General features: G+C 31.8%; 1 protein-coding gene across 2 annotated transcripts; it reads left to right on the top strand.

The window, feature by feature from the left end:
* The first annotated feature begins 732 nt into the window (after positions 1–732).
* On the top strand, positions 733–6,638 carry RIN4 (RPM1 interacting protein 4). 2 transcript variants are annotated; one of them, XM_088102148.1, is made up of 5 exons: positions 733–865; positions 1,010–1,067; positions 4,825–5,337; positions 5,737–5,925; positions 6,232–6,638. In XM_088102148.1, exons 2-5 carry the CDS (start codon positions 1,062–1,064, stop codon positions 6,259–6,261), a joined length of 738 nt encoding a protein of 245 aa, XP_087958274.1. In that variant the 5' UTR covers positions 733–865; positions 1,010–1,061; the 3' UTR covers positions 6,262–6,638. The 2 variants fall into 2 exon arrangements, with proteins under 2 accessions (XP_087958274.1, XP_087958275.1); XM_088102149.1 differs by lacking the exons at positions 733–865; positions 1,010–1,067 and adding an exon at positions 1,994–2,125.
* Positions 6,639–26,599: the final 19,961 nt, after the last annotated feature.

Genomic DNA, 26,599 nt, shown 5'->3' with positions numbered 1-26,599 from the left:
TGAAAAGTATTAATGGTCTTACTTAAACATTTATAAACCTTTATACGAGTCTTTACTTTAATGACGATCTAATAATAATTTAATAATATTTTAATTTTTCTTACCATGTTAATCTTATAATTAATTTTAAGATATGTTTTCCTTTACAATTAACCGGTGGTTGGTTCCTTATATATTAGACTGATTGGTCTAATGTACAATTTATATTAATTTTATCTTATTCTATTCTCTGTTTTTTTTTTCCTTTCTCTTCATTAGATTTTTTCTTATAATTATGTTTTTTTTATAGTAAAATTTTCAAATATTTCTTACAATTGCAATTACAAAGCTTATGACATATTTGACCAAGTTTACATCTAAATTTTTCTATAAAAAAAATAGAAGAACACAACAAAATATACTTTTCATAATATAAACTATTATAAAAGTTTTCTCATAATTTTCAAATTTTTTATTTTAAGTTGTGTATACACTAATTTATGTTGTATGGTGAAGAGAATGCTTCTAGAAGTTTGTTGAACATAGAATTTATACACATATTAAAATTGCTAATTAAGGTTAATCTTGGCCAATTCATACACATGTGCTTGGTGGTTTATTATAAAATGATTTGGGAGAAGAGGTTTTGCACTATTCACTTTATATTTTAAAGCAATATGTCATATTGTGTATTAATCTATTAAGCATGAATTTGGAAGTAGTAGAAACAGGAACATAGACAGAGTAATTGCATATTTTACTTTGAAAAAATCTTAAAGCTGTGTACGACTTTGCGAGGCGTAAGAGATTTGAAACAGAGAAGAAAAACATTGAAATTACAGACAGGAAAATAATAGTCAAACATTACCGGTGGCGCCGGTCAACGGTTGATAAACCTCTCTCTCTCTAAAGCTCTCTCCTTCTCTCTCTTGCTGGGTCTTTGAATTCTGTGGAGGAGCTTCTTGGGTTCTCTCAATTTTTACCTCATCTGGGTCTGACCGAAAAGGCTGAATTTTTTTTTTGTTTTCAGGGAAATATTTCTGCTTTCAATTTCTGGGTTTGCAAGCTTGGTTTAGAAAGAAATGGCAGTAAGTTTTTTTTTCTATTATATTTTCTTTTTCATTTTGGTATCGTTTGGTTGTGTGTCATGTGTGTGTGTGATTGCTGTGAAAATTGTGGAGAAGGGTAAGGGAATCTCAGCTTGGTTTCAATTTCTTACAATATTATGGTGTGTATCATCCTGTGTTTTGTGAAGTTTTTCTTCTTCACTGTTTATCTCTTTTGTTCATCTTCTCAAGCTTTGATATGGTTGACCAAATTTAGGGGCTTGCTTTTTTTGGTCAACTCTTTCTCTCTCCACACACAAATCAGCCATTAGCAGCTTCATCTTTATGCTTCTTGGAAGCATATGAAGCAATAAAGTCAGGATCTTATTGAGTGGAGTTTTTTTTTTCTTTTGTTTGTTTAGTTCGGTAGTTTCGTAAATCATGTTTCGTTAACAATTTGACAGCGTTGTGATCACTGAATGGAGGCTTGTTTCAGTTCTGACTTATTCTTTGTACGGCGTGGATCATGTAACTATACAGTGAAAGTTGCTGTTTGATGTGTTTGAGACTTGTTAGTATTGTTTTGGACGAATCTAAATATGACAAATTGAGGTTCTTTTGCGATGATACCACGTTTAATTTATAGAAATAAAGCGTATGAATTGCAGTGTTCACTTTGGAATTTGTTGCATTGGATTTGTAGTGTTTGTTTTTCTGACTTACAAGGGAATATGCGCCTGGGTTTTGGTGTGTAAATGTTTACATCAGTAACTGTTACGTACGAAATGCATATTTTTTCTGGAGATATGATCTGCAATGTTAAATGGTATTGTATGTTGAGCAGTTAAGCGCAAAAAAGAGTTAAAATGTCAGTTCTATGCTTGCCATTGAGTTGAGGTTGGTTAAAGTGATTCTATAATAGTGGTTACTTCCTTCGGTAACCCTAATATTGTTCCTTGGTGTTATAGAAGGAGATGGAAGCACTGCATAGATATGAGTAAATGTTTAACTTTTAAAGTTTCACGTATTGTTAGAGAAGGGAATAAATGTGTTGATAGTCTTGCAAGCATGGAGGTGGATTTGAAGCAAGATTTCACATGGTATGAAAATATACCTAATTGTATTAGTCATGACTTTTTTAGGAACAAGTTTGGATTACTTGTTGTATAGATTTTTCTGATTCCATGGGTTTTGGTTTGGCTCTCCCACGCTTGTTTGTATTCTGTTTCTGTTTCTTTATACCCATCCTCAGCAAGCATATGATTGTTGAGGGATGAGGTGCTAACCTAGTTGGATGTCATTCCCTTATAGTGATGTTATCTTGTTGCCTTTTATGAAAAAAAAGGATGAGTATACTGCTGTTGCAAAACCAGTCCTAATTGTTATAATTGATTAATTAATTGTCACTGCCTAATTGCATTTTGGTTCTTAAATTTAGATTCGAGAGACCAATTCCTCAAAGATCAACATGAACTCAATGTGGAGTTGGTCTACATGTTATGTTTAACAAGTGACATTTTTAATTTTATACATTTCAGGTTAAAAACCAAGGACAAGATACACAACAGCTTGTGTACAATATTTTTTCTTGATAGTTAAATGGTGCACAGAAATAGGATAATTTGATAGCTCTTACTAAAATATATCTGAACAATCTCGATTTTGGTGTGGTATGTTAAGGGGGGCCAAACACTGATTTTATGACTTTTTAAGGAATTAAAATAGTTGCGATTTTTATGGTGGAATACCGTAAATTCCCTGCTAGAGTTTGGCAAAAAGAGTAGAAAACATTATTTTAAGATTTATTTGGAAAGAGAGAAATGAATTTCAGATATGGATTGACATTTATGAATGCCAACTTTCCGCTTTCAGCTGTTCTATCATTTTCATGTTCCAAAGTCCTATGTAGCATACGCCTTAGGAGGTTATCAAGAAAGTTATTAGAAAGCATTCTGGAAACAAGGATGTTTATGAATACGTTGTCTTTTGATATGTGATGACATTTCTTGAGAAGTAGGAACTTGTCTTTGACAATAGACAGAAGGGAATTCACCTTGTACAATTATATGACAAGCCATAATACATGTTTGTATAACTTGTGAGTCCATAAACGGATAAGTGATTACAGTGACAAGGTTTTGATGATTTATGAGGAATAAAGCAAATTGAACACAAGGGAGTTTATTTTATTTATCATCTCATTGTTTTAAAAAACGTGTTTCTCATCACAAAGCATTTAGTTTTGGAGTTGCTTTTAATGTCTAGGTCAGATCAAGATTTTTCCATACATTTTGTACTAAAATGTAAAAGATTGGAAAATTGTGATAATCATGTATTGTAATTTGCAGTCAACAATGACTTATTTTGTGTACAGTAACAGTTACTAATTCAGATAAGTATGTAGATGTACCATGACTAGATAAGATTATTAACTTACAAAGAACTTTGGCAACAAAATTTTCTGATTGCCTCTGTATTTTTTTCATTAAAAACACATCTGAAATCATGTTTGAGCCAAAATGGCCATACATGAAACCGATAATTACATAAACATTCCTTCATGGGCAGAGGAACAACTTTTGGCCTTAGCATTTGTTTATCTAGAGTGCTACACGAATTTACACTCTGTTTGGACAAGGAGAGAAAGAACTAATATGAAAAAAATAGAAGAAAAGAGATATCATGAGAAAAAAAAGTAGATTTTTAGTTGTCTGGATTAAGAAAGAAAGATAAAGAAGAAAAGTTGTGTTCTTCCTTTGCTTGTTTGGTTGGATGGAAAAGTGAATAAGAAGTTTCTTTACATATGATGACATTTATACCCTTTCTTTTTCATATTTCTAAAATAATATATAATGTTAAACAAAATTGTCATTTCATTTCATTTAATTAGGATGTGTAGATTGTTATTGTTGAAGATCTCACATCATTTAGAGATATGACAAAATTATAGTATATAAATGAGCACAAATCTTACCTTATAAGTCAATTTTGTGAGATTAAGATATAGTTAAAGTTCATTTTCTAAAAGTTATCTTTCTCACATTATTTCTTTTCTTGGGCATGTGATGAGAAAAGTATGCACAAAACCCAATTTTTTTTCATTGTTTGCTATGCTTTTTTCCTTACTAACCAAACCAGTGAAAAAAACTACATTGCTATTTCTCTCTTGGCTGCTTCTTTCCTGCTAATTTCTCAAGATCCAAAACAAGCTTTAGTGTATGCACTAATGCATTCTGTTAAGTAAATTATGTGAATGTCATAAGCTGGTCTTATTGGGAATGCCTGACCTTACACAGTATTTCTGGAGGAAGTGCAAACGGAACTTCTAAACTCAATTAGATTGTTCCTTTTATTTAAGTTGTGAGTGCTTGTGCTGTTACTTTGGTACCAGGTTGAAGCTAGTGTCTGAGATTGAAGATTCTAGTTCGTGCCTTATATTATAGTTGGAGATAGCATATTTTGAAGTGTTATCCTTTTAATTTTGAGATTGAGTTTTCATTGAGATTTTATCCCTTTATTCCATCATACTGGAAGATTTGGTGTGATCTACACCAGCTTGCTAAAAGGGTAGCAGTTACCTGATGCGACTGATATCTTTGATAATCAATTCTGTGGCCTTACCTGACAGTAACAAAGTGTATCCTCTTTAGCATTGAAATAAAAGGAGCATTACTACGTTTTGGTTATTTGCTTTGCTAATGATTCTGATTCTTGATTATTAGTAGGGATAGGATATTTTCTGGTGTTTATTTATTCAAACTTTGCTTGACAAGCTTTTCTCAATGTGACACTTTTGCAGCAACGTTCTCATGTACCCAAATTTGGCAATTGGGATAGTGGAGAGAATGTTCCTTATACAGCATATTTTGACAAGGCCCGGAAAGGCCGAACTGGTGCAAGAATAATAAATCCAAATGACCCTGAAGAAAATTCTGATTTAGGTCTTGACAATCCATCATCTGAGCAACTACCTCCATCCAAACCCAGAGTTAGTTCAGAGGATCCATCTGGAAAGGGATCACTTCCTTTGGAAGATGATCCTAAGCATTTCATCGACTCTCCAGCTCGTCATGACAATGTAAGCAATAGGACTAGCAGCAGAAGCCACGGAGTAACTTCTGCTGATAACCGTAGAAGACATTCTACTCAAAGTGTTGGGTCTGACCACAGCATTGACCGTTCTCCACTTCATCGCCAGGCCAGACCCCCTGGCAGAGACAGTCCCCAATGGGAACCAAAGAATTCATATGACAACATCCAGGGAACACCAGGGAGATCTCGGTTAAGACAGGCTAACCGGGGAGATGAAACAGTTAGTTTTCTTTTCTGCTTCCTTTGTTTTACCATGCATGGCTTGATAAAAAAGAAATAGAAATTTTGTACATGTAAAGTAGGCCAAAATAGTATTCATAAAAATTTGGTCTTTAACTAGATCTATTGGCATTATGTGATCAATGTATCAATGTAGTCAACCTCAGGGATTAGGATCTTTTATTGTTAAAAGGCAGCTTAATGTCTGAGGGTCCAAATTTTTTCAGTTAGTTTTTCTTTCTGTATTTGTGTCTGCAGAGAATCTGTTTCCCACAAACTCACCTAGTTGGATAAGGCCTTTGTTGTTGTTTCTTCTATAGTACCAAAATTTTGACCTTGTTGGTGAGATTTTCTTTTGGTGAAACACCATCTTTATGATTTTGACATTCTGACAATGCAGCCAGATAAAGGTGCAGCTGTTCCTAAGTTTGGTGACTGGGATGTGAACAACCCAGCCACAGCAGATGGTTTTACACACATTTTCAACAAAGTGAGGGAGGAGAGACAGGGAGGGCCGGCACAAGTTCCGGGCACGCCTAACGATAGACCACAACATAGCAAGGGCCAATTCACTGATGACAAAGTCCAGGTATGACATACAGTGAGATATTAGAGATTTGTTTGAACGAGCTTCTCCATAAGTACTTCTTGGTGAGAAAAATAAGATAAAATGAAATGATCTCTTTCACAAGTTAAAATTAGTTTATGTACATGTTAGAAGTAAAAATGTATGACAATCCGTATGAGAGAGTTTCTACGTATAAAAAAAGGATGATTTTAACTTTAGTTCTTATTGTTCTGTTTTAGAAGTATTTATTCCAAACAAACCTTAGATGTGTTAGTTTTGAGTTTCCACATACTAATGCTTATCTTCTGCCATTTCTTGCTTCTTCAGTGTTGCTGCTTTGCCTGGGGCAAAAAATGATTTCTTGGACTTGAAGTGTGAATGATATTGTGGACAGCAATGATGTTAAAGATACTTTTGTGAATGGTCATGAGGTGTGTGTAGTTCTTGTACATATCCAAGGCTCTATCTCCGGAAGAAGACATCAATGAAGTAAATTTATTGCAGCTACTTTGTGCCATTTCATTTTCTTTTTGTTTCTTTCTAATATTCAACAAGATTGTGTTACTCTTATGCAACTCTCTGCTCTCTGCTCTCTGCATGCAAGATTGTGATTTTTCTTTGTTTTTGCTCTTATTGAGCCTTCTGTTGTGCCACTGTTATGCTTTACAATTCAAATTAACTGTATGTACCTGAGATATAGAAGGAGATTGGTTATATAATTCTTTTCCATTGAATTGATGGGTTGTGACTTGAGTTCTATTGTGGATATGTTAGGAGTTATTACAAATTCAGATAAATCTCATACTTTGATGAATCCAAACCACTCCTAATTGAAAATTTTCTAGTCAGAATCAACTTGTGTATAAATTAACTTTAATTTCTAGAAATTTTATTTTATTTTATTTTCTTTATTTGTCTCTCTTAAAAGCACTCTTAAAAAAAGTATATAAGCATTCCTTTAATATTATTAAGTTCATATTTTATTTTAATGTTTCACCTGTTCAACATAATGGTCCCCCTTTGATTGCTAGGCCATGTTCTTCCATAAAAGTTTTTTTTCTTTCTTTCTAGTAATGTTTTTATATTTCTTGAGGAAATTCATTCATCTTTAACAGTATATAATAAGATTTGGTGTGTATTTCTTTTTTTCAAAATTGCTTTTATGTATAATTATTTCTTCAATATATACAACATACAGTCATTAATTTTCTTGTACCCTCTTATTAATTTTTTATTTTTTCAATATCTCTTACACAGAACAAACATAATAAATAAATAACGTATGCTTTATTTTTTGAATTATAATATATAGTGATAACTCATTAATTCTTTTTAAATTTTAAAAAATGTAAATGTTTGTTTTCGCTTGTTTACATAACATTCATTTTTTTAGGTTGGACAATACTTTGAATTTCTTAAGAATTTATTGTATAATCTGAGAATGATGGTATAATTTGAAGTGTCTTTTTAGAAAGTTTGACTTAAAATTATAAAAACCATACTTGATTCTAAATGCATAATCTAGAAGTGACTTTGTCTTGTGAATTTTTGTATTTTGCAAGTCAAAATTTATGAATTGCAAAATAGAAGTTAAAAATGACTTAAAAAAATGTTATGGATCGTGTTAATCATTGACTTTTAAATTGTACATTTCAAAAGTATATTTTTCACTCTCAAATTACCCATTCCATAATTTTGCTCAAATAGTGAGTTAAAATCAGGAGTGATAATTGTTTAAGTCTCATCCGATATTTATTAAAACGGATCAGATTGAATTGTCAATTAAAAACGAGTTGAACTTTATAATTTAGTTCAGTTGATTGTGGAGCTACCAAGCTGTCGGGTTGTCCTATCTATTTTTGTTTTTTGTCATCAAAAGTTTAACATCACATGAATATGAGTGATGCTCCCTCCATCACTCCATCTTCTCCCTCCACCTCCCCAATTTTTTTTAAATTTTAAAGTTATCTTTTTTACTTTTTACTTTTTACTTTTACCAATTTTACTTTTTATTCTTTAAAACCCTAATCTCAATCCCCTCTCACTTTCACTTTCCCTTTCACTCTCAATAGCAAGTCCCCACCCCCCATTGTCACTTTCTCTCTTTCTCTTAATTTTCACTCCCGTTAACACAAAATTTGATAGAAAAAGCAAATTTTGCATGCTACAAATGTAAAACATATATAACTTCTGATGAGTTTTGAAGTATCATGATTTCATAATATAATCTGTTAAAAAATTCTTCCCCACTTCTTTGTCTTTAAATAACCAAACTTGAAAATCTATGCTTAAAATTATATTTGTGCTTACAATGGTGCAATGAAAGAGAAGTATGTTTGTTGAGTACAAAATAAAAAGTGAATAAAAGAAAAAATAATTAGTTCAGTTTATCTTTTTCTCTTTCTGTCAAATTTTGTGTTAACCGAAATGAAAATTAAGAGAAAGAGAGAAAGTGAAAGTGACAGTGGGGGATGGAGGCTTGCTGCTGAGAGTGAAAGGAAAAGTGAAAGTGAGAGGAGATTGGGATTAGGGTTTTAAAAAATAAAAAGTAAAATTGGTAAAAGTAAAAAGTAAAAAGTAAAAAGGGTAAATTTAGAATTTAAAAAAAATTAGGGAAGTGTAAGGAGAAGATGGAGTGGTGGAGGGAGCATGACTCCATGAATATAGGTTGAAATGTTTTATTTGTTACATGAAAATAAGATAACGCCAAACTATCAGGCTTATTCCAGAGTAAAAGGGTTGAAATAGGTTGTTATTTGGTTTTCTAGATCTTGACCTTAGTTGAGATGTATTAAATCTTGATCGGATTGTCAGGCTATGTTAGTACTGTTCAAGTAAGTGTGTGATTCCGTATGACTTCGAGTTGACTAATGGGATGACCACTAGGCTTGATCCTTTTTACCATCCCTAGTTAAAACTACCTCTCAACCACCACCTCCACCTCTTTATGTGAGCTCTTCATACTAGTCTTAGCAAAAACCAACCATATAGTAAGCCTATTCCATTGCCATATAATAAAATAAGGGTAGCATGGATATTTTATATTTTGTAAGCCTATTCCATTGCCATACAATAAAATAAGGGTAATATGGATATTTTATATTTTGTTGAGGTGCATATGAAAGTTAGGGGGTGTAAATGGAAACAACGCTAGGTTCAAATTACACAATTCAACCCCATCCAAAGAATGAAAAATCTGACCGTATTAAGCCAATTTCAGCCTTAAATATTTTCCTTTAAAAAATTGAATAATTGTTTTAGATGGGCTAAGCCCATACTTTGTCAAGGAAAACATCGGCCTGAAACGAAAGTTTTGCATCTCTACTATCACTGTTCAATATCTATAAAAGAATAACGCCAAACTTTTTAGTAGAAATAAAAAGGGATGGAAGGATATAAAGAAATATAATATTCAGAAAAATATATTACTTGAAATCATATATATATATATATATATATATATATATATATATATATATATATATATATATTAAATTCAAACATAAAATATTTTGTTCAGATAGAAATAAAATATTTTCAAAGATTCCATATTTAGATAGAAACAATATTTACTTACTAAAGTGAAATTCGACTTTGAAAAGATGAGACTCAGAATTAGAAACATAGATGGAAAATAAGAAAAACTAAGAGGAAAGAGATTGCATTCATATGAGGGAGAAAAAGAAAATTATAAAAAGCATGTAACTCTCTTTTGTTTATCATGTTGAACCTATTCCTTTTATTTTTCACTTAAAATAATTTATAAAGTAATGTTTTAACTCTATTTTATTTATCATGATGATCCTAATCCTTCATTTCGAAGAGTATATTAATATTCTAATAAAATTAGGTCGGTTAATTGCCTACCCAACGCTTACTGCAATATTTAATCCAATTCTTCTTTAACTTAATAAAATGACACTTTCGAATGATAGTATCAATTAAAAATACAATTCGGATCATGCCTAATTAAATTTATTGGGAAACAACGGTATCTATTTTTTTTAACGCAAAATAAATACTACGTGGAAGTAGAAAAAAAAAACGACACTAAAATTTTATGTGAAAAACGCTTTTAGGAAAAATCATGAGACCTTGTCCAATAAAAGGATCTCCATTATAAAAATAAAATTATAAAGTGTTTCTTCGATATCCGAGAATCTATATGAATTTCACTTTTTTGAATGGTATACAAAAAAATTCTCTATGGAACTCTCTCATCCTTTTTCACTTGTGAGTGTGTGATCTCTTCACCATGTCACTTTCTTTGTTTTCTTCTTCTCGTGGTGACTTTCTCTCTTTCTTGGTGGGTGTCCCTTCTTCACATCCTTGTTTTTCTCACAACCATGGTGGCTCTTTCTTCTCTTGGGTGTGTTTTTCTGCTATATGGTTTGATTTCATTTTATACCCAAAAGGGGAACAAAAATCCATGCCATGAAGTTGGTGATTTGGTGTAGTTTACGGAACCTTTTAGCTAAAAAGGGAGATATTGATCTACAAAATCAGCATGATAAGCCTCATTTAAAGTTTATTTAACAAGACTCCTCCATCAACTTCAAATGGACCTTCTTACTCTTCATCTCGTCTTTGCATCCAAACTTAATTGGGAGGTACCACATGTGATGGAATACGCATCGAGGAGATGACTGAATAGACTGATTCAAACAATATTTGAAGCTCCTCGAGGCGTTCTACATTGACGAACGCAGCAGAAATGGACTAGAACTCGAGATTGAGGGAGAATCAACAAAACCTAAGTGCGATAACCTTCACGAGAATCCTAGGCACTAATGAAAGAGTGAAACCAAAAGTGAACGAACCTAAAAGACAAAGAAAACCCTAATGGATTGATTAATCGGTGTAAAATGAAGATTGAACGGTGGAAAATGGTTTTTAATCGGTGGAAAGTGAATCTAATCGATGAGAAAGAGGTTTAATCGGTGAAAAATGAAGAAAAGATTAAATGAAGGAGGAAACCCTACCAGAGGGTTCGTGGTGCAATCATGGAAGGGTGAAATAGTGTGAATGATCGAAGAACAGATAAGGTTTAAGAGGAAATAAGATCGAGTGAAATGTAAACCTGATTTCGAGATTTCGAAGGAAGAAATGGGCTTGCGAAATGTGAAACCGCGAGAGAAAATAAAATGTGGTTCAGCGAATGAGGAAACGTCTCGCAAAAACGCGTGGCTGAAGCGTTGATGAAGCCAAAAGATGAAGATGGCTGCTGATGAAGTGACGCTTCATGGAGGAGAGAGGATTTATATGGAAGCACAATGAGAAAATGGAGAAATGAAAGTGAAGGAGTGTGCTTGGAAGGTGGCTAGAGGATGATCTTTAGGATTCTTTATCCTGACTTTCAAGGAGGAATTATTTTTGATTTCAGAAATTCAATTTCTCATTCATCTCAAAAGTGTCAAATACAATGGAGGAGTTTGGTATTATAATAACTGATGAATCATTATTTTGTCATATTTACTTAGCTTTTCGCACCCAATTTAATTAGTGAATTGTGCTTAATTGTCTAATATTTCATCAGTTTTGCTATTTGGGCTTAATTTGACCAGTAATTCTTATTTTAATTAGTTTGAGCTTAATTATTTCCATTATTATTTTCAGGGCAAATTTTGGAATCCTATTTTGAGACAACAAGAGTGCTGCCACATCATTTGTTATTTTCCCCATCAACAATTGTTTTTAATTTCATTTGTAATTTTGTTTCTTTTAATTTTTGGACCAGATTTGAATATTTGACCAGTTTTAGGTTTTAGGCTCATTTTTGGGCAGATTTGGAAGAAGCGCAAAAGTGGAGGCTGACTTAGCAACCTAGGGTGTAGTGCCCAACAACCCTTCATTCCCACTCTCTCATTCTACTGTTCCATTGGACAAAAATGCATAACAACTCCTCCTTTGAGGTTTCTTTGTACTTTTCGTTTTGCAATTTAATTTGAAGTTCGTTTTGATTTCCAATTATGTTTTCTGTTCTTGTTTCATTTTCATTTTCTAACTTTTACGTTTTGCAGCATTATTTATGTTTTCTATTCTTGACTTTGCATTTCATTTTCAATTTCATTTGCAGGTTCATTTGCGTTTTCTAGGTTCATTTGCATTTTATGGGTTCATTTGCATTTTATGGGTTTATTTTACTACTAGGTTTTCATTTCTGAGCGTTTTTCTCTGTTTTCATATCCATATCTTGTTTATCACTGAATTTTATGATTCGCTTTTGTGTTTTCGTTTTGCATTTAATGGAAGCTTCAATTCTAATGGGTTGGTGTAAGAAAATATATGGCTAGTTTCTTTTACCAAGAGGGGGGGGGGGGTTGAATTGGTAACTTATAAAAACACTTTCTTTTTAAATCTTTCTGGAAAATTAAGATGATCTTTAAATGTGCGCAACACAATTATGAATAATAAAACAGTAAAGAGATAGAGAGAGGAAAACAAAAACAATCTTTTTGTCCTAGTTCGGCTGCAATGCCTACATCCAGTTTCCTTCCAATCAACCATATATTAAAGGTTCTTTCACTATAATGATTTAAGTTTTACATCAAAGGTTTTACAGAGAACTCTCTCCAAATGTAAACACCTCTTCCACTCAACAATCAAATATAAAATTATAACACCTACATAAAGAACCACACGTCTTTACTACAACACCCTTTGAGAACCTCTCTCAAAGTCAAGAACCCCTTGTTCTTCTTCCTGTCACGCACGAATAGGGAAACACAATCCAAGATTGCAAAATCATGTTTTTGATCAATCTAGAAACACCTCAGTACAGAGAATGATCAACCAATACATTCACAGTTTTTCCCCCAAGAATCCTTCAAGTTTCTTCCAATTCTTTGAGTCTTGATTCTTGGAGCAATTATGTGCGCTTGCAAAATCCTTTCTAAAACTCATTGATGTCAGATATGAAAGTTTAGAATTATCAAAAGTCATTTGTGTAGTGCGCAATGCGTCAATGTATAGTTTTCTCATAGCAAACATATTTTAATCAATTATGTAAGTAATGTAATCGGTTACATTGTTTACAATTGTAACAAAATTACAAAGAATACACATTTAATGTAATTGCTTGCTAATAAATGCTAGTCAAAATATTTTAAAAAATGACTGTTATTTTTGTTATGATTTAGCTCGAAAATAGTTTTCAAAGAATACATACTTAATTGATTAAATAAACACTGTAATTGATTAAGCTATACACTTAAACAAATTTTGAAAAAAATTTCACTTCAAAACTCATCACAGCACATATCGAAAAGATTTTTGTAAAGGCACAAGTTTTAATCGATTTTACACTTAATGTAATTGGTTAAAACTTGTTGTTTTGTCATAGTTTAAAACATAAGCTATTTGATCAACTTAATTGATTACAACATCACTGTAATCGATTATTTCATACAAAGTTTCTTTGTGCAAGTGGTTTTAACATATGAAAACATGAGAATGCATACAATAGATGTAAAGACATTTATGATCATAGTAAGTACGCAAAACAATTAGTTTAGCAACACACATATAAAATAGAAAGACACATTTTTGTTGTTGTCATAGTAACATATATGTGTTGTCATCATCAAAAACCAAACACATGGGAATTGGGATTAGTATTCACTTTGCTCCCCCTATCAGCAATCTCCCCATTTTTTTATGATGCACAACCATGATGTACAACACAACCAGAAATTATTCTACTAGTTATATTCAGTTATATCAGATTTGAAGTCAAATTTCAATTTCTAATATTTCTCCCCCTTTGGGCATTAGGAGAAAAGGTATTTAGAAATAGAAATAGAATATCATTAAGAGATACATCAACATGTAATGTTACAAATTTATATTAGAAGATGATGCTCCCCCTATCATTATGCAATAACTCTAGTTTTCTTAAGTTCTTCCCCTATCATTTTGTAACAGAGCTAACAGTAATTATTTGGTTTAAACCCTCCCTTGGTCCTCAAGTTTATATGAAAATCTCAGTTGGGTCCTCAAGTTTTTTTCTGTCTCAATTGGGTCATATTTTTTGTAAAAGTGAGCACATTTTGCCATAACCGTTAAGTGGTGTGAGACGGCGTTAAATTTTTGTGAGCTGGATTTTTTCATTTACTGACGTGGCATTGTGCATTAAAATTGAAAGGCCACGTGGTGATGTTTTGACTAGAACCAGATCTTCTCCTCCCTCCCCCTCTGCTTCCTTCCATCGGCGCCACCCAACTGCAACCTGTTCACCTTCCATGGCTTTGGGAACACTACCAATCCCCGGATGTGGAGCAACCTGTTCACCTTCCATCGGCGCCACCCAGCTGCAACCTGTTCATCATCAAAAACTATACCAGAAGTTACTAATTTTAATGAAAACAGACCAAGTTTTAAGGATTCAGGTTATTATTCTGGCAGTACAAGTAACCCTACTGTTGAAAGAACAGATAAACCAAAACTTGGCCAGGTGAAAGACCATGTAGATTTGCTGGGGAAAATTAAATGGGGAATGGTTAGGGCACGATCATCTAAACCGATGAGAGTGGGAGAACCTGTGCCATCGGAAGAAAATCCTTACTCTGGAAAATGTCTTAATCATGATGAGAAACACAATGTTAGTAGTGGGCATGAGAAAGAGGAAAAGAACTTTAGTGCACCAACCCCTGAGTTTGAAACCCAAAATGATGACAGTCTGGTTGATAGTTTGGCAGAGATTAATGAAAATTGTGCTGATACTACCACCTCACAGCCTTTTAATCCCACCGTTAATGGAGGAAAGCTCATAGGTTCCAGCAATTGCAGGGACAAAGATGAATCACTAATTCCTGCATATGTGATTCCTCAGGATCCTGTTAATATCCTCGAGTAATATTTTTATGTGGTTAATTCTATGGAGTATTTTCAATAACCACAGAATGCATAATTTTATCCTTTTAACATATAAAGTCATTTGCTACTACTCAAGAACACTTCATGATAAATGACATAACATTTTGCTAGCTAATTTTAATTTTTATATAAATAAGACAATAATCAGTTGTGATACAAGTCACACTAATTGCTCCAGTAAATAATTCCTACAAGGGGAAAAAGAAATGCAAAATATATGCTGGTGAAGAAAGAATTCTACAATGTTGCATCAAGTCACCGATTAACAAAAGCAGATCACTTCATTAGTTTTGGTTTATTATTCAAGCAATAGAAATCAAACGATTTTGCAGGAAACCTCGAAACTGTTACCACATAATCTCAGATTTCTATATTTCAATCTTATTATCCTCTTCTTCAGTACCCATAATCACTAAACTCATGTCACACAAAATAAATCACAACATTAGCTACAGTAGCAACCCAGATTTGGTCACAAATCAGAAAACAAAACACATAACCCATCCATAAAACACCAAGAAGATACAGAATCTAACTATCAGATAAACCCTCAATTCGACAAATCAAACCTGAGGCCACAAAAATCACTACTTTACCCTACCCACTTGAAGCAAAACACTAATAACTTGAAAATGAGAGTTTCTTGCACAGAATAACAATTCCCACAGTGCAAAACCTGCTAATTTACAATCCATAAGATATAAGAGCTAGCAAATTTACAACAATTTTTGGTGGGTGGCGCCGATGGAAGGAAGCAGAGGGGGAGGGAGGAGAAGATCTGATTCTAGTCAAAACATCACCACGTGGCCTTTCAATTTTAGTGCACAATGCCACGTCAATAAATGAAAAAATCCAGCTCACACCAATTTAACGCCGTCTCACACCACTTAACGGTTATGGTACAATGTGCTCACTTTTACAAAAAATATGACCCAATTGAGACAGAAAAAAACTTGAGGACCCAACTGAGATTTTCATACAAACTTGAGGACCAAGGGAGGGTTTAAACCTAATTATTTTAACAAAGTATTAATTTTAGAATCAGTTTCAAGCAAGTATCAGATTTGAAAACATGTATCAGAGTAAAATAACTAGTGCTTGAAGTCAATGGATTTATGTATGCAACATTCAAAATATTCTAGATAATTTAACAGCGGATATGATACAATGAGTATAATAATGCATGATAGCATTTTATACAAAGTAGAATAATATGTATAACATAATCTGTATTACAACTAAAGATAACAATTCAAGCAGTGTATCAAAGTAAACAATGCTTGATTTATCATGAAAATAATGTTGATATCAAATTCATGTTCCATTACTCATGTATCATAAGCAATGTGTATTTATCAAAGAGTATTATACACAAAGAGCAATGATATATCAAATATAATGCAGTAGAAAATATGATTCCAATTTAATCAGAGTGGTATCGAAGCACTATGGTTCACAAATATGCATATAAAAAGAATGATGATTTTCAAATTAATTGAGTTCTATGCATCCTATGATTTGAAACTTGTGCTAAACATGTGTATTAAAACATTTGAAACTTGTTTAGCATTTCAGAAACCAGTTGAAAGCAAGTAAAAACATTTAAAACAAGTGTTTCAAGCTATAACAAATTAAATTTAAAAAATCTGACAGATTCAATCGAATATGTAATCTGTGTAATCTGTTAAAATTCACAGACTTTGCTTTTAACAGAGTATAAGATTTTAGAACCTGTTTTGATTGCTCCAACACCTGTAAAAACACTTTCTCAACATTTCAACATGTTAATACCATAATAAATTTGATATTTGCAGTAATTGAATGACAATATGTATGATTTATGAATGATATAACATGATCAATTTATGTGTCAAATTATGAAAACTGCAGTTCAATTTAACAGATAATGTAATTTGTTTAATCCATTAAAATTCGCAGATATGATCAAGAATCAAAGTTGATGTATATAAACCTGTTTTGCTAACATCAGTACATGCAAAAACATCTTTCTCAACATTTGCAATGTTAGTATCCAATAATAATGATATGAACTAGTAGTTTTATGTCACAAAGTATGATAAGGAAATGAAAATGAACAGTTGAGTACATGACCAAGTGATGTATCAAATTCAACATTCAGATCATTGATCAATACAATCATTCAATATATCCAACCAATCACAGACCATTTTATCCAATCACTCATGATAATCATTTGCTAATTGCTTTAAAGTATTTGACATATGTGAATAACAACCATGATCAAAACATTCACAAAAATCTATTCCACTCAGATGTAAACATGCAACATCATTTTTTAGAAATCACATAATGCCAATAGAATACTAAAAAAATATATTTCACAAGTAAGACATCTAGGATTATGTGAAATATTAACATCAAAATACTTGATGATGATAAACAGAGAATCAATATCTGTTTAAAACAAAAAAAACTATCTTTAGAGCATATTTAGCAGATTATGTTTTTAACGTAACAGATTAAATTTTGCAGAAACTATAATTTTGCCTATTTCCACTCAAACTCTTTATGTCAAGCAACAAGCACACATCACATACATAAAAATGATTATATAGAACACAAATGATGCACATTTTATCAAATTTATAGCTTGTTACCACTTTTGATGACTCTCAAGATGACATGATCACTTTAAATTGTGAGATTTGCTTCAACTTTATGCATTACCTTGAGTCCAATCGCTTTTTCATTCCTTTCAATCTCCTACAAAAAATTTAAGGATTTTGATGCAGGTACCCATTTGAATGTGGGTCCTTTCATGTTAGGAGATGTCAATGGTTCCTTAGGAATCCATTTATATTTACCTTTAGGAACTCTAGAATTTTTGTAATAACAAGAATTTGATGCATGGCCTAATTTGTTGCAATAAAAGCAGACAATGAAAGAGGGTTTGCTTATGTCAATAAACCTTATGGTTCTTAATCTACTATTTTTTACCAAAATACCATATTCCTTCTCTATTCAACACACCCCTCTATGAACCAAGAAGAGCATCAAGATTTGAACTACCTAGTGTGAATTTTGATAAAGTTTTCATAAGATATTTAATTCTTTCCAACTGTCTTGGATAGATTTCACACTCTTGATCACATTTCTTGTTCACATGCATAGTATTTTGAGAGATATTCTCTAGATATTCTAATTTTGATTTCAGACTTTCATTTTCATTATATAAGCCTCTATTCTATTTTCCAGTCTCTTATTTTCCCTTTTAATCTTGTTGATTAAGTGCTTGAGTTTCATAGCTTCATCATATAATTCTCGAAAAACATCAAGTAGTTAATAGTACCTATTTTTAGTGCTTTCAGATTCAAAGCCACTCACACAACTTTCAGATGATGTAGATATTGCCATCAAACAGAAATTTGTTTCCTCTTGCTCTCCTTTTTTTTCTTTAGTGCCATCATCTCCATTATTGGGTTGGTGTTCATCTCTGCCTTCATCATCTTTTTCCAGTCTTTGCTTCAATTTTAGTGAAGGACATTTCAGTTTGGTGTTTACTTCTCTTTCACATACAGTACTGGAAGAAGCAACACTTCATCTTGTTTTCTAGAGTTCTTTTTATTCCCTGCAAGATTCAAGTTAGTTTCTCATTTGCAAAACAAAAAGTTAGAAAACCTTTCTGCCATCAGATCAATTTCTTCATCATCAGATTAATTTAGAAAAACTTTATTAATAATAACATGAAATACTTAACACAACAATTATAATTTTAAGACACACCTAAACTTCACACCATTACCAAAGAATAACATTCAAAACTCCATCACTTAATATCTCACTTCATCTTCAAATATGCATATTCTCATTAATGCATGATGTGGGCGCCGAAAATAGGTATAAACAATGATGAAGGTGGAATATGGAGTGGGAATAAAGATGGACATTGAGGTTGGATGAAGAAGCTAAAGGTTGAAGGGAAGATGAAGAAGTTTATGGAAGGGATGATCATATGGATGGAAGAAGGGTGTGGGTATGGTCGTTCTCTAGTATCCTCTACAACTGTGTGTGCCTTTTCCCTCTTATTTTTGTTTTGTGCTCTTTGTGCTATCTTATTTTGTCTCCATGAATAGAGAGTAGGCAATTATGAAAAAAATTAAGTTGAAGATGATGAAGGTATGTCTGTGCTAAGACATATAGGGTGAAAGGAATGTAAAAAAACTGTGCCCCTTGCCTTTGCTTCCCCTGCAAAATTGTTTTATCCACTATCATATAACAAATTTTGCAGATCATTGGGTGCTACACTGAGAGGAGTACCAAAAGAAAAATATGGATGTGAAGATATGAAATTTGGATATGAGACAACAGTTAAAAAATGAGAGAGAATGTGAGAACAAAATCTGGAGGTGTAAATAACAAAAACGTAGATTGAGTTAAAAACAAAGTGTAAAAAGAAAAACTAGGTGGTATGGATATAGAATGTAGTGTAAAAGAAAAACAATTTTGTGTGGGTAACCCACTCTTTTCTTTCTTGTTTGTTCTTTCTTTATCTTTTTCATCAACAAAATTTTCTATTATTTATTATATATAATTATTTTAAAAGAAAATTTGATATTTTTTAATTTAATTTTCTTATCTTAAATTTTTATTTTCAAAAATATTTATTTCACCCCTTTTTATTACGTTAAATTATACATATAGTCTAAATAAATTTATGTTAAATTATATATAATTTAAAATAAATTTACATCAAATTATATATAGTCTGACATAAATTTGTGCATAGTCTAATCTAAATTTTTGTTACACTATGGAAATATATTTACGAAGAAGATATTTCCCAACTTAAATTTACCTAATCAAACATTAGTTTCGTTGTACTAGTATGGAAATATATTTATAATTCATTATCCATTCATTTTTTTCTTTTCATTTTAGAAAGTTTATCCTAATTTTTAATTTTACTGATCTTATCATTGAATCTTTTTAAAATTCCTGTTAAATAATATCTCAAATCATTTTTATCAAAAAAATATATATCATATTTCATATCAGTCTTAAGTTCAACTTTGTCTGTTAATTAAGAATATACATTAATTTTAAATATTTGTAATAAAGTTTACTAACATATTATAAATAAAAAATATGAAAATTTATAACATATAAATTTGTAAATATATCCTGGATATTATTGATATAAGAATGTTGGAATAATTATCTTACTAAACAAAGTTAAACAATAATTTTAAAATATAAACAACTTTAAGAGTTGACTTAGAGAATCAATTGGCTTTCTCGATTCTTCCTTAACTTTTATAATGAATTAGATATTTAGAATACAGTCAACTTAAGAGGAAAACGTTCAGTAATTAAAAATTAAAAAAAAAAGAATTTTGGAGTTAATTTTAGAATACTGAAAGATATTAATTTAGATGAATAAATTCAACGAATAATTTATAAAAGCAAATCATTTCTAAAAGTAAACAACTAAAATTAAACTCTTTTTTCTATCACAAATTTAAACCTAATTTGGTGTATCTGTCTGTAATGATTACTGTAGAAAGTATATAAATACATATTATGTTGCAGATAGAATACAGAAGAGACATACAGCGTAATTGGCTTAAAGATTTAACATGGCAGAGAAAAACTCCAGCATGAAGGTTTGGATCTTTTGCTTTCTACTTCTTAGCATGGTTGCATTGAGGCATGGCAAAGCAGAAGATGAAATGAAAAACACAGAAACACATGGAGAAAGTTCTGGGCGTAAACTTTCCGATGCTGAAATCGATAACGAACATGGTGTTGCCAATCCATACAATCGTGGCTGCTCACCGATAACTAGATGTCGAGGTGGTTGAGGTCACGGAGGTCATCAGTAATTAAAAATGTCATTTATATGATATTATTATGGTATATAATATTCTACCAATATATATTATGGTATATAATATTCTACCAATATATATGTATTACACGTATTCACGTTATAAAAAAAATAATAAAATTATTATTACGATTATTGTTTTTATTTTAATTACGAAAGCTATTTATATTTAATTTTATAAATAAATTTTATAGTTTTGTTATAAATACTTTTTTTTTATTTTGTAAGTAGTTTTATGATTAAATAAATAGTTGAGTTTTAAAAAACGATTAAATTGAAGAAAACAATTAAATTAGAAAAAGTTTATTTAAGGAATAAAATTAATAAAATAATTATTTCAATTTTAAAAAATTATTTAAAAAGAAGAATTAGAAAATAAATGTGAAAAAAAAAGAGAAATTTCCTTATACAAAACGGTGTTGTAATGCTTTTTGCAATAATATTATAGTTTCCTGTGTTGCTTGTGAATTTGTTGAACATATATCATATGTGTGCCTAAGAAATATATGATGTTTGTCTATGACTCTAAATTGATGATGTTGTTCTTCAATTTGTAAATATGTTATTATAATATATATCATATATAACTTCCACTAGCATGCAAGGGTATTTGTTTTCTTCCTTCTCTCATAGTTATATTTTCCACTTATTATTCGAAGCTTTGTAAATAAAAAATCAGCGAAAGATGACAGGACAAAAAAAGTCATGCAATGGCCTAACATAAACCAGTAACCTATATCATGTGCCCAATTTTACCTTAAAAAATATAGAAATTTGCCAAAGTATAAAAGATATAAAAAATTATCTTAGCATACTAAAAAAGAAAGATTAAAACAGTAATTTGTGACGTTGAACTTGGTGCATGAATCTAAGTGTACAAAATTCTATAATATATGTAGAGCTGTCAAAATGAGTAATCTGGCCCGATCCGATCCGATTCATCACGGGTTGGTCACTTAGTGAGCCAACCCAACCCGACTCATTTATTAGTGAGTCGAAAAAATTTGAATCCGACCCGACCCACCACAGGTTGATTGGTTAAACAGGTTGACTCATTGGCTCACTTAATTAACTTTTTTTTCACCCTTTTCTTCTGATATTCTTATAACATGTTACTTTGATCGATCATTGGCTCATTGATATTCTTAATACGTGTAAGATGAGATTGATGAACATTTGTAGTGATTGTTTTACACAAGATAAAAACATTTATAGCAAGTATGTCCTATTTTCTTTACGTTAGTGTTTTTGAATGTTTTTATCATTTGTTTAGGATTCTATGTTTGTGTTTGTGAGATTAGTTGATATCGTTTAGTTTGTAAGAGACTCCTTAGTTGGTGTTTTACTTATTGATTTTATGATTTGTTTTGACATAGGTATTGTGTCACTATTTTCTAAGGGAAGAAAATTCAGTGAATGTCTTTCATGTTATCTACTGCTCATGTAATTGGATTTTGATGTACAATCGACTCATCAAATATCACTTTTGTTGTTTTTGAATGTTGAACATTTAATGTTATTTAAAACTTACTCAGAACAACAAAGTGCTTTTTTATTTCCTACCCTTAAGGTAACATTTGGCAATTAATCTTTTCTCTTGAAGATACCAAGTGTTGAATAAAACTTCATCGTTGGACGAAGTATTTGTTTTAGCTCATGGTACCGTGCAGGCAAGTAAACGCTTCTTGTGATTTTTGTCTCTTCTTTCGATAGATAGCATTTAACTTATTCAAGTTTTCTTTGATGTTTTAGGCTTTTAATTTTTCAGAGTGTTATATCAAGGTCATAATCTTGACAATGTTTTGTTTTCGAGAGCTAAATTGAATATCGTTTGGGTATGATAAGCTTTAAGCATTTAGCTTTTAACTCTCTTAGATGCTTTAAGCATAACAACCGTTTAGCACAGCGTCTGAGTGTTATGACCTAGATGTTTTTCTATTTCTTAAGAATCTAAGTGTTTTTCTAAGGTTTTCTGTGTTGAGGATTCAGGTTCTAAGTACTCTGTTTTCATCCTAGGTTGTTTTCCTATTTTCTAGAGTCTGAAGTTTCTTCTTGTCCAACTTTTCTCCTAAGTTCCTTAGCCTAGTTTGACATTTCTATCAATTTCTATGTTCTACTTTTTTTCGTAGACGGGGTCATCCATACGTTTTCTTCTTGGTGAATTTGAATATGTTCTTTCCATCTTAGAGTTTTTGCCTCGGCGTTTTAGACACTTTGTTTAGAACTTTGTTTTCTACTCTTCTATTTTGGTGAGGAGCTTATGGTTTTCTAGCCTAGTGTTTTTCTATCTTCACCTAGGGTTTAATGGTTTTCTAATTTAGGATGTTCTACCTTAGTGTTTGATGTCTATTTTCTATCTTAAAGCTAGTTTTCTAACTTAGAGTTTTCTATGTTAGTGTTTGTTTTCTTATTTTTCTTCCTAGGGTTTCTTGGCTTCTTTCTAGGGTTTCTTGGCCTAGCTATTTTCCTAGTGTTTTTCTAGCTTAGAGTTAGTTCTTGTATACAGAGACTTCTTCGTTTCATGTTGTTTAGTTAAACTTTAAAACCAAGGTTTCTATTAGATGAGCTTGTCTTGTAACGAGCTTGTCATTTCCTGACACTCTCCCCCTTTTTGATGTTTAACAAATACACATGCTAGACAAAAAGTTTTACTAGAAGAATAGTATGTTCTACTAGGAAGAGTTTAACTGGAGTGTGTATTTCTCTCCCCCTTATTTGTAAAATATCAAAACCCTATTTTGTTGCACTCTTAAATTTTCTTGTGTTTGTTAAGAGGATTGTGTTTTAGTTTTTCTATCTTTTAATGTTTTCATAGTTTCACACGGTTTTTCAGTTCCTATTACCATTCTTGTTTTAGTTCTTATTTGTTTATTTTTGTTATTTAACAACTAAGTTTTATCCGATTCAAGAAGACGATTTCGCACAAGCCATTTGAACAATCATTCAACGGTGGATATCATATTGAACATCAGGAAAAAAAATAACAACAAAACAAAACAACATAAAGAAACAACATTAAAACAAACAAAAGAAAGTATTATATCCTAGGATTTTGGAGAGTTGCTCTGCACGAATTGTGAAGATTTGTAAGATGATCTTCCAGAATCCTTTTGTGGTCCCCTAGCAACCTTTCAATGTTGAGAGTTTGACACTCATTATGCTGAACAATCAATCGTCTAACTTGATTGATCGTCTCTCCATCACTATCAAACAAAACTTCTTAAAGACTTGTCTTAAGGCTTGCATCCAAGCTATGTTTCAGCTTCTTCCTCCCCCTAGACGATTCCCCTGTCGTTAATGGGCATTTTCTTGGGTTTTCTCTTGCCGTGAAGAGAAGTCTTTCTCCTCTTGCAGCGCTTCCGGAGATAATGGAGTCTAAGGCTGGGTTTGGGAAATATGGAGTTGAGACATGATTCAAAACTCCTTACTTAGAGATATTCCTAAAGACGAGATGAAAGTAGTAGCGTCCCTCTTTAATTTCCTTGTAGTTGACCAAGGTCCGACTCAGCTGTAGAAAGAAGAGATGGGGAAGATTGAAGGGAGTGTCGGTTAAAAGGTTGAAGAGAACGAATTTCTCCAACTCTATCACCTCTCCATTAGGGTAGGAGTGCATTCTGCAGACGCGAATGAGAGCCCTTGCTAGCTCAGACACTCGTTCAACGACAATGTCATTGCAAATAAACCTTCTCTCAAAGTTCTCTCCATAGAGAACTCTTTCCACCTTCCCGTTGCAGGCATACACTTCATCCAGTCTTCCATGAAGCAATCATCTTCAGCGAAAGTGGTTACATCCTCTAGAAAGAGGGTTTCATCTTCAGCGACTTGGATGTTGGCTATTCTTATTGCTATGTCCAGGGTTTCTGATAGAGAAAGCTTTGCATGGTCGACGATTATGGTTTTGAAGGAAGGGTTTTTGAATAGGTGATTGCAGAGAGAGAGATTTTTAAAGAGAGGTTAGGTAGACAGAAAGGAGGTGAGTATTTCACTAATGCGAAAGGGAATTTAAAGGATTTCTTACTAAGTAAGAAAGACCTTTGAGTTTTTTGGATATTAAGATCAAGACGGTTTACTCAAATTTCAACCATTAGGGTTAGATGGAATATCATTGCACATTAAATTCACACAGAATGATTGTGGGTAACGTAGAGAAGTGAACTACCTTTGATTGAGTTAGTTAGAGCATCTCATTTAATGCCTTGACTAATTAGTTACAATATAGTCTTCTCATTTAATGATGGAGAATGTTTTGACTAAGTTATTTACAAGTAAAAACTCCTCATATAATGATTAGGTTCTTCATTTAATACTTATGTTCCTCGTTTAAAGCTTTAGGCTCCTTCAACGAACTACTCAAGAGCCGCACTACTCAAGCATCATCATCTCTTGTTTTAAGCTCCTCATTTTTAATGCATAGGCTCCTTATTTACACCAAGACCACACTGCTTCCACCCATTTAGAAACATAATCTACAACCACTAGAATGTATTCTGTTGAATTAGACTTAGGCAAAGGACCAATGAAATCCATGCCCCAACAATCAAACAACTCAACTTCAATTATATTTTGTAGAGACAACTGATGCCTCCTTGAGATATTGCTTGATCTTTGACAATTGTTACAACTTCTACAGTGATCAAAAACATCTTTAAACAGTGAGAACCAAACCAAACCTTCTTGCAAGATCTTTGCAACAATTATTTCTCAATTGAAATGGCCTCCATACGGTGAGTTGTGGCAATGACATATGATATCTCTCATTTCATATCCAAATATACATCTTCTCATCGGTGCATGAAGTGGGTGCCGAAAATTGGTATAAACAATGATGAAGGTCGAATATGGAGTGGGAATAAAGATGGATATTGAGGTTGGATGAGGAAGATTAAGGTTGGAGGAAAAGAAGATGGTGAAGTAGATGGAAGGGATGATTAGATAAGTGGAAGAAGCGTATGGGTGTGGTGGTTCTCTAGTATCCTATACAACTAATTGTGCCTTTTCTTGTATTTTGTGTTGTGATCTTTGTGCTCTCTTATTTTGTATGTATGAATCGAGAAGGGGCAACTATGAAGAAAATTAAAGTTGAAGATGATGAAAGTACGTGTGTGCTAAGGCATGGAGGGTGAAAGGAATGGCAAAAAACTGTGTCATTTCGCCTTCACTTCCCCTGCAAAACTGTTTTATACACATAAAACAAATTGTGCAAATCACTACAATGAGAGGGGTATCAAAAGAAAAACATGGATGTGAAGATCTAAAATTTGGATCTGAGACAACAATTAAGAAATGAGTGAGAAGTTAAAAACAAAATCTCGAGGTGTAGATAACAAAAACGTAGATTGAATTAAAAACAAAGTATAAAAAGAAAAACTAGTTGGTGTAGATATAGATTATAGTATAAAAGAAAAACAATTTAGTGTGGGTAGTAAAATCAACCACTCTTTTCTTTCTTTCTTTCTGTCATCAACAAAATTTTCTATTATTTATTATACACAATTCTTTTAAAAGAAAATTTATTCTTTTATAATTTAATTTTTTTTTTAATTTTAAAAATATTTATTTCATTCTTTTTTATTTGTTTTTTAACTTTTTAAACAAATTTCATGTACACAGTCAAAATTATATATTGACACTAAGATTGTATATCTTTTAATTCATATATTAATTATTATATGTGTACAATTTGTAGTATATTAATTTCTTATTCATTTTTTTATCATTTTAGTGTAATAAACATAATAGTTTATATGAAGGAATCGTTATGCACTAGATGAAAGTCATCATTTTGATTAAAAAACAATTCGATAAAGATAACACCTTTTAATGTGTTATCAATTATATCATACTTTTAATAATGTTGTATCAATGTTTGAGATTCTATGATTGACTAGTTATAAAGTAGGAGGACATGATGATCCCAATAAGATAATATTGGACAAACTTTTTCTTCTAACA

This window comes from Vigna umbellata, chromosome 11 (genome assembly GCF_029865625.1).
Source record: "Vigna umbellata cultivar VRB3 chromosome 11, Vumbellata_1.0, whole genome shotgun sequence".
Classification (NCBI taxonomy): domain Eukaryota; kingdom Viridiplantae; phylum Streptophyta; class Magnoliopsida; order Fabales; family Fabaceae; genus Vigna; species Vigna umbellata.
This window is presented reverse-complemented; position numbering and strand designations above follow the sequence as displayed.

Coding starts and splice junctions, on each gene's coding strand:
- RIN4 (XM_088102148.1), top strand. Junction 5,338..5,736: donor CTAACCGGGGAGATGAAACA/GTTAGTTTTCTT, acceptor CTGACAATGCAG/CCAGATAAAGGTGCAGCTGT. Junction 5,926..6,231: donor TCACTGATGACAAAGTCCAG/GTATGACATACA, acceptor TTGCTTCTTCAG/TGTTGCTGCTTTGCCTGGGG.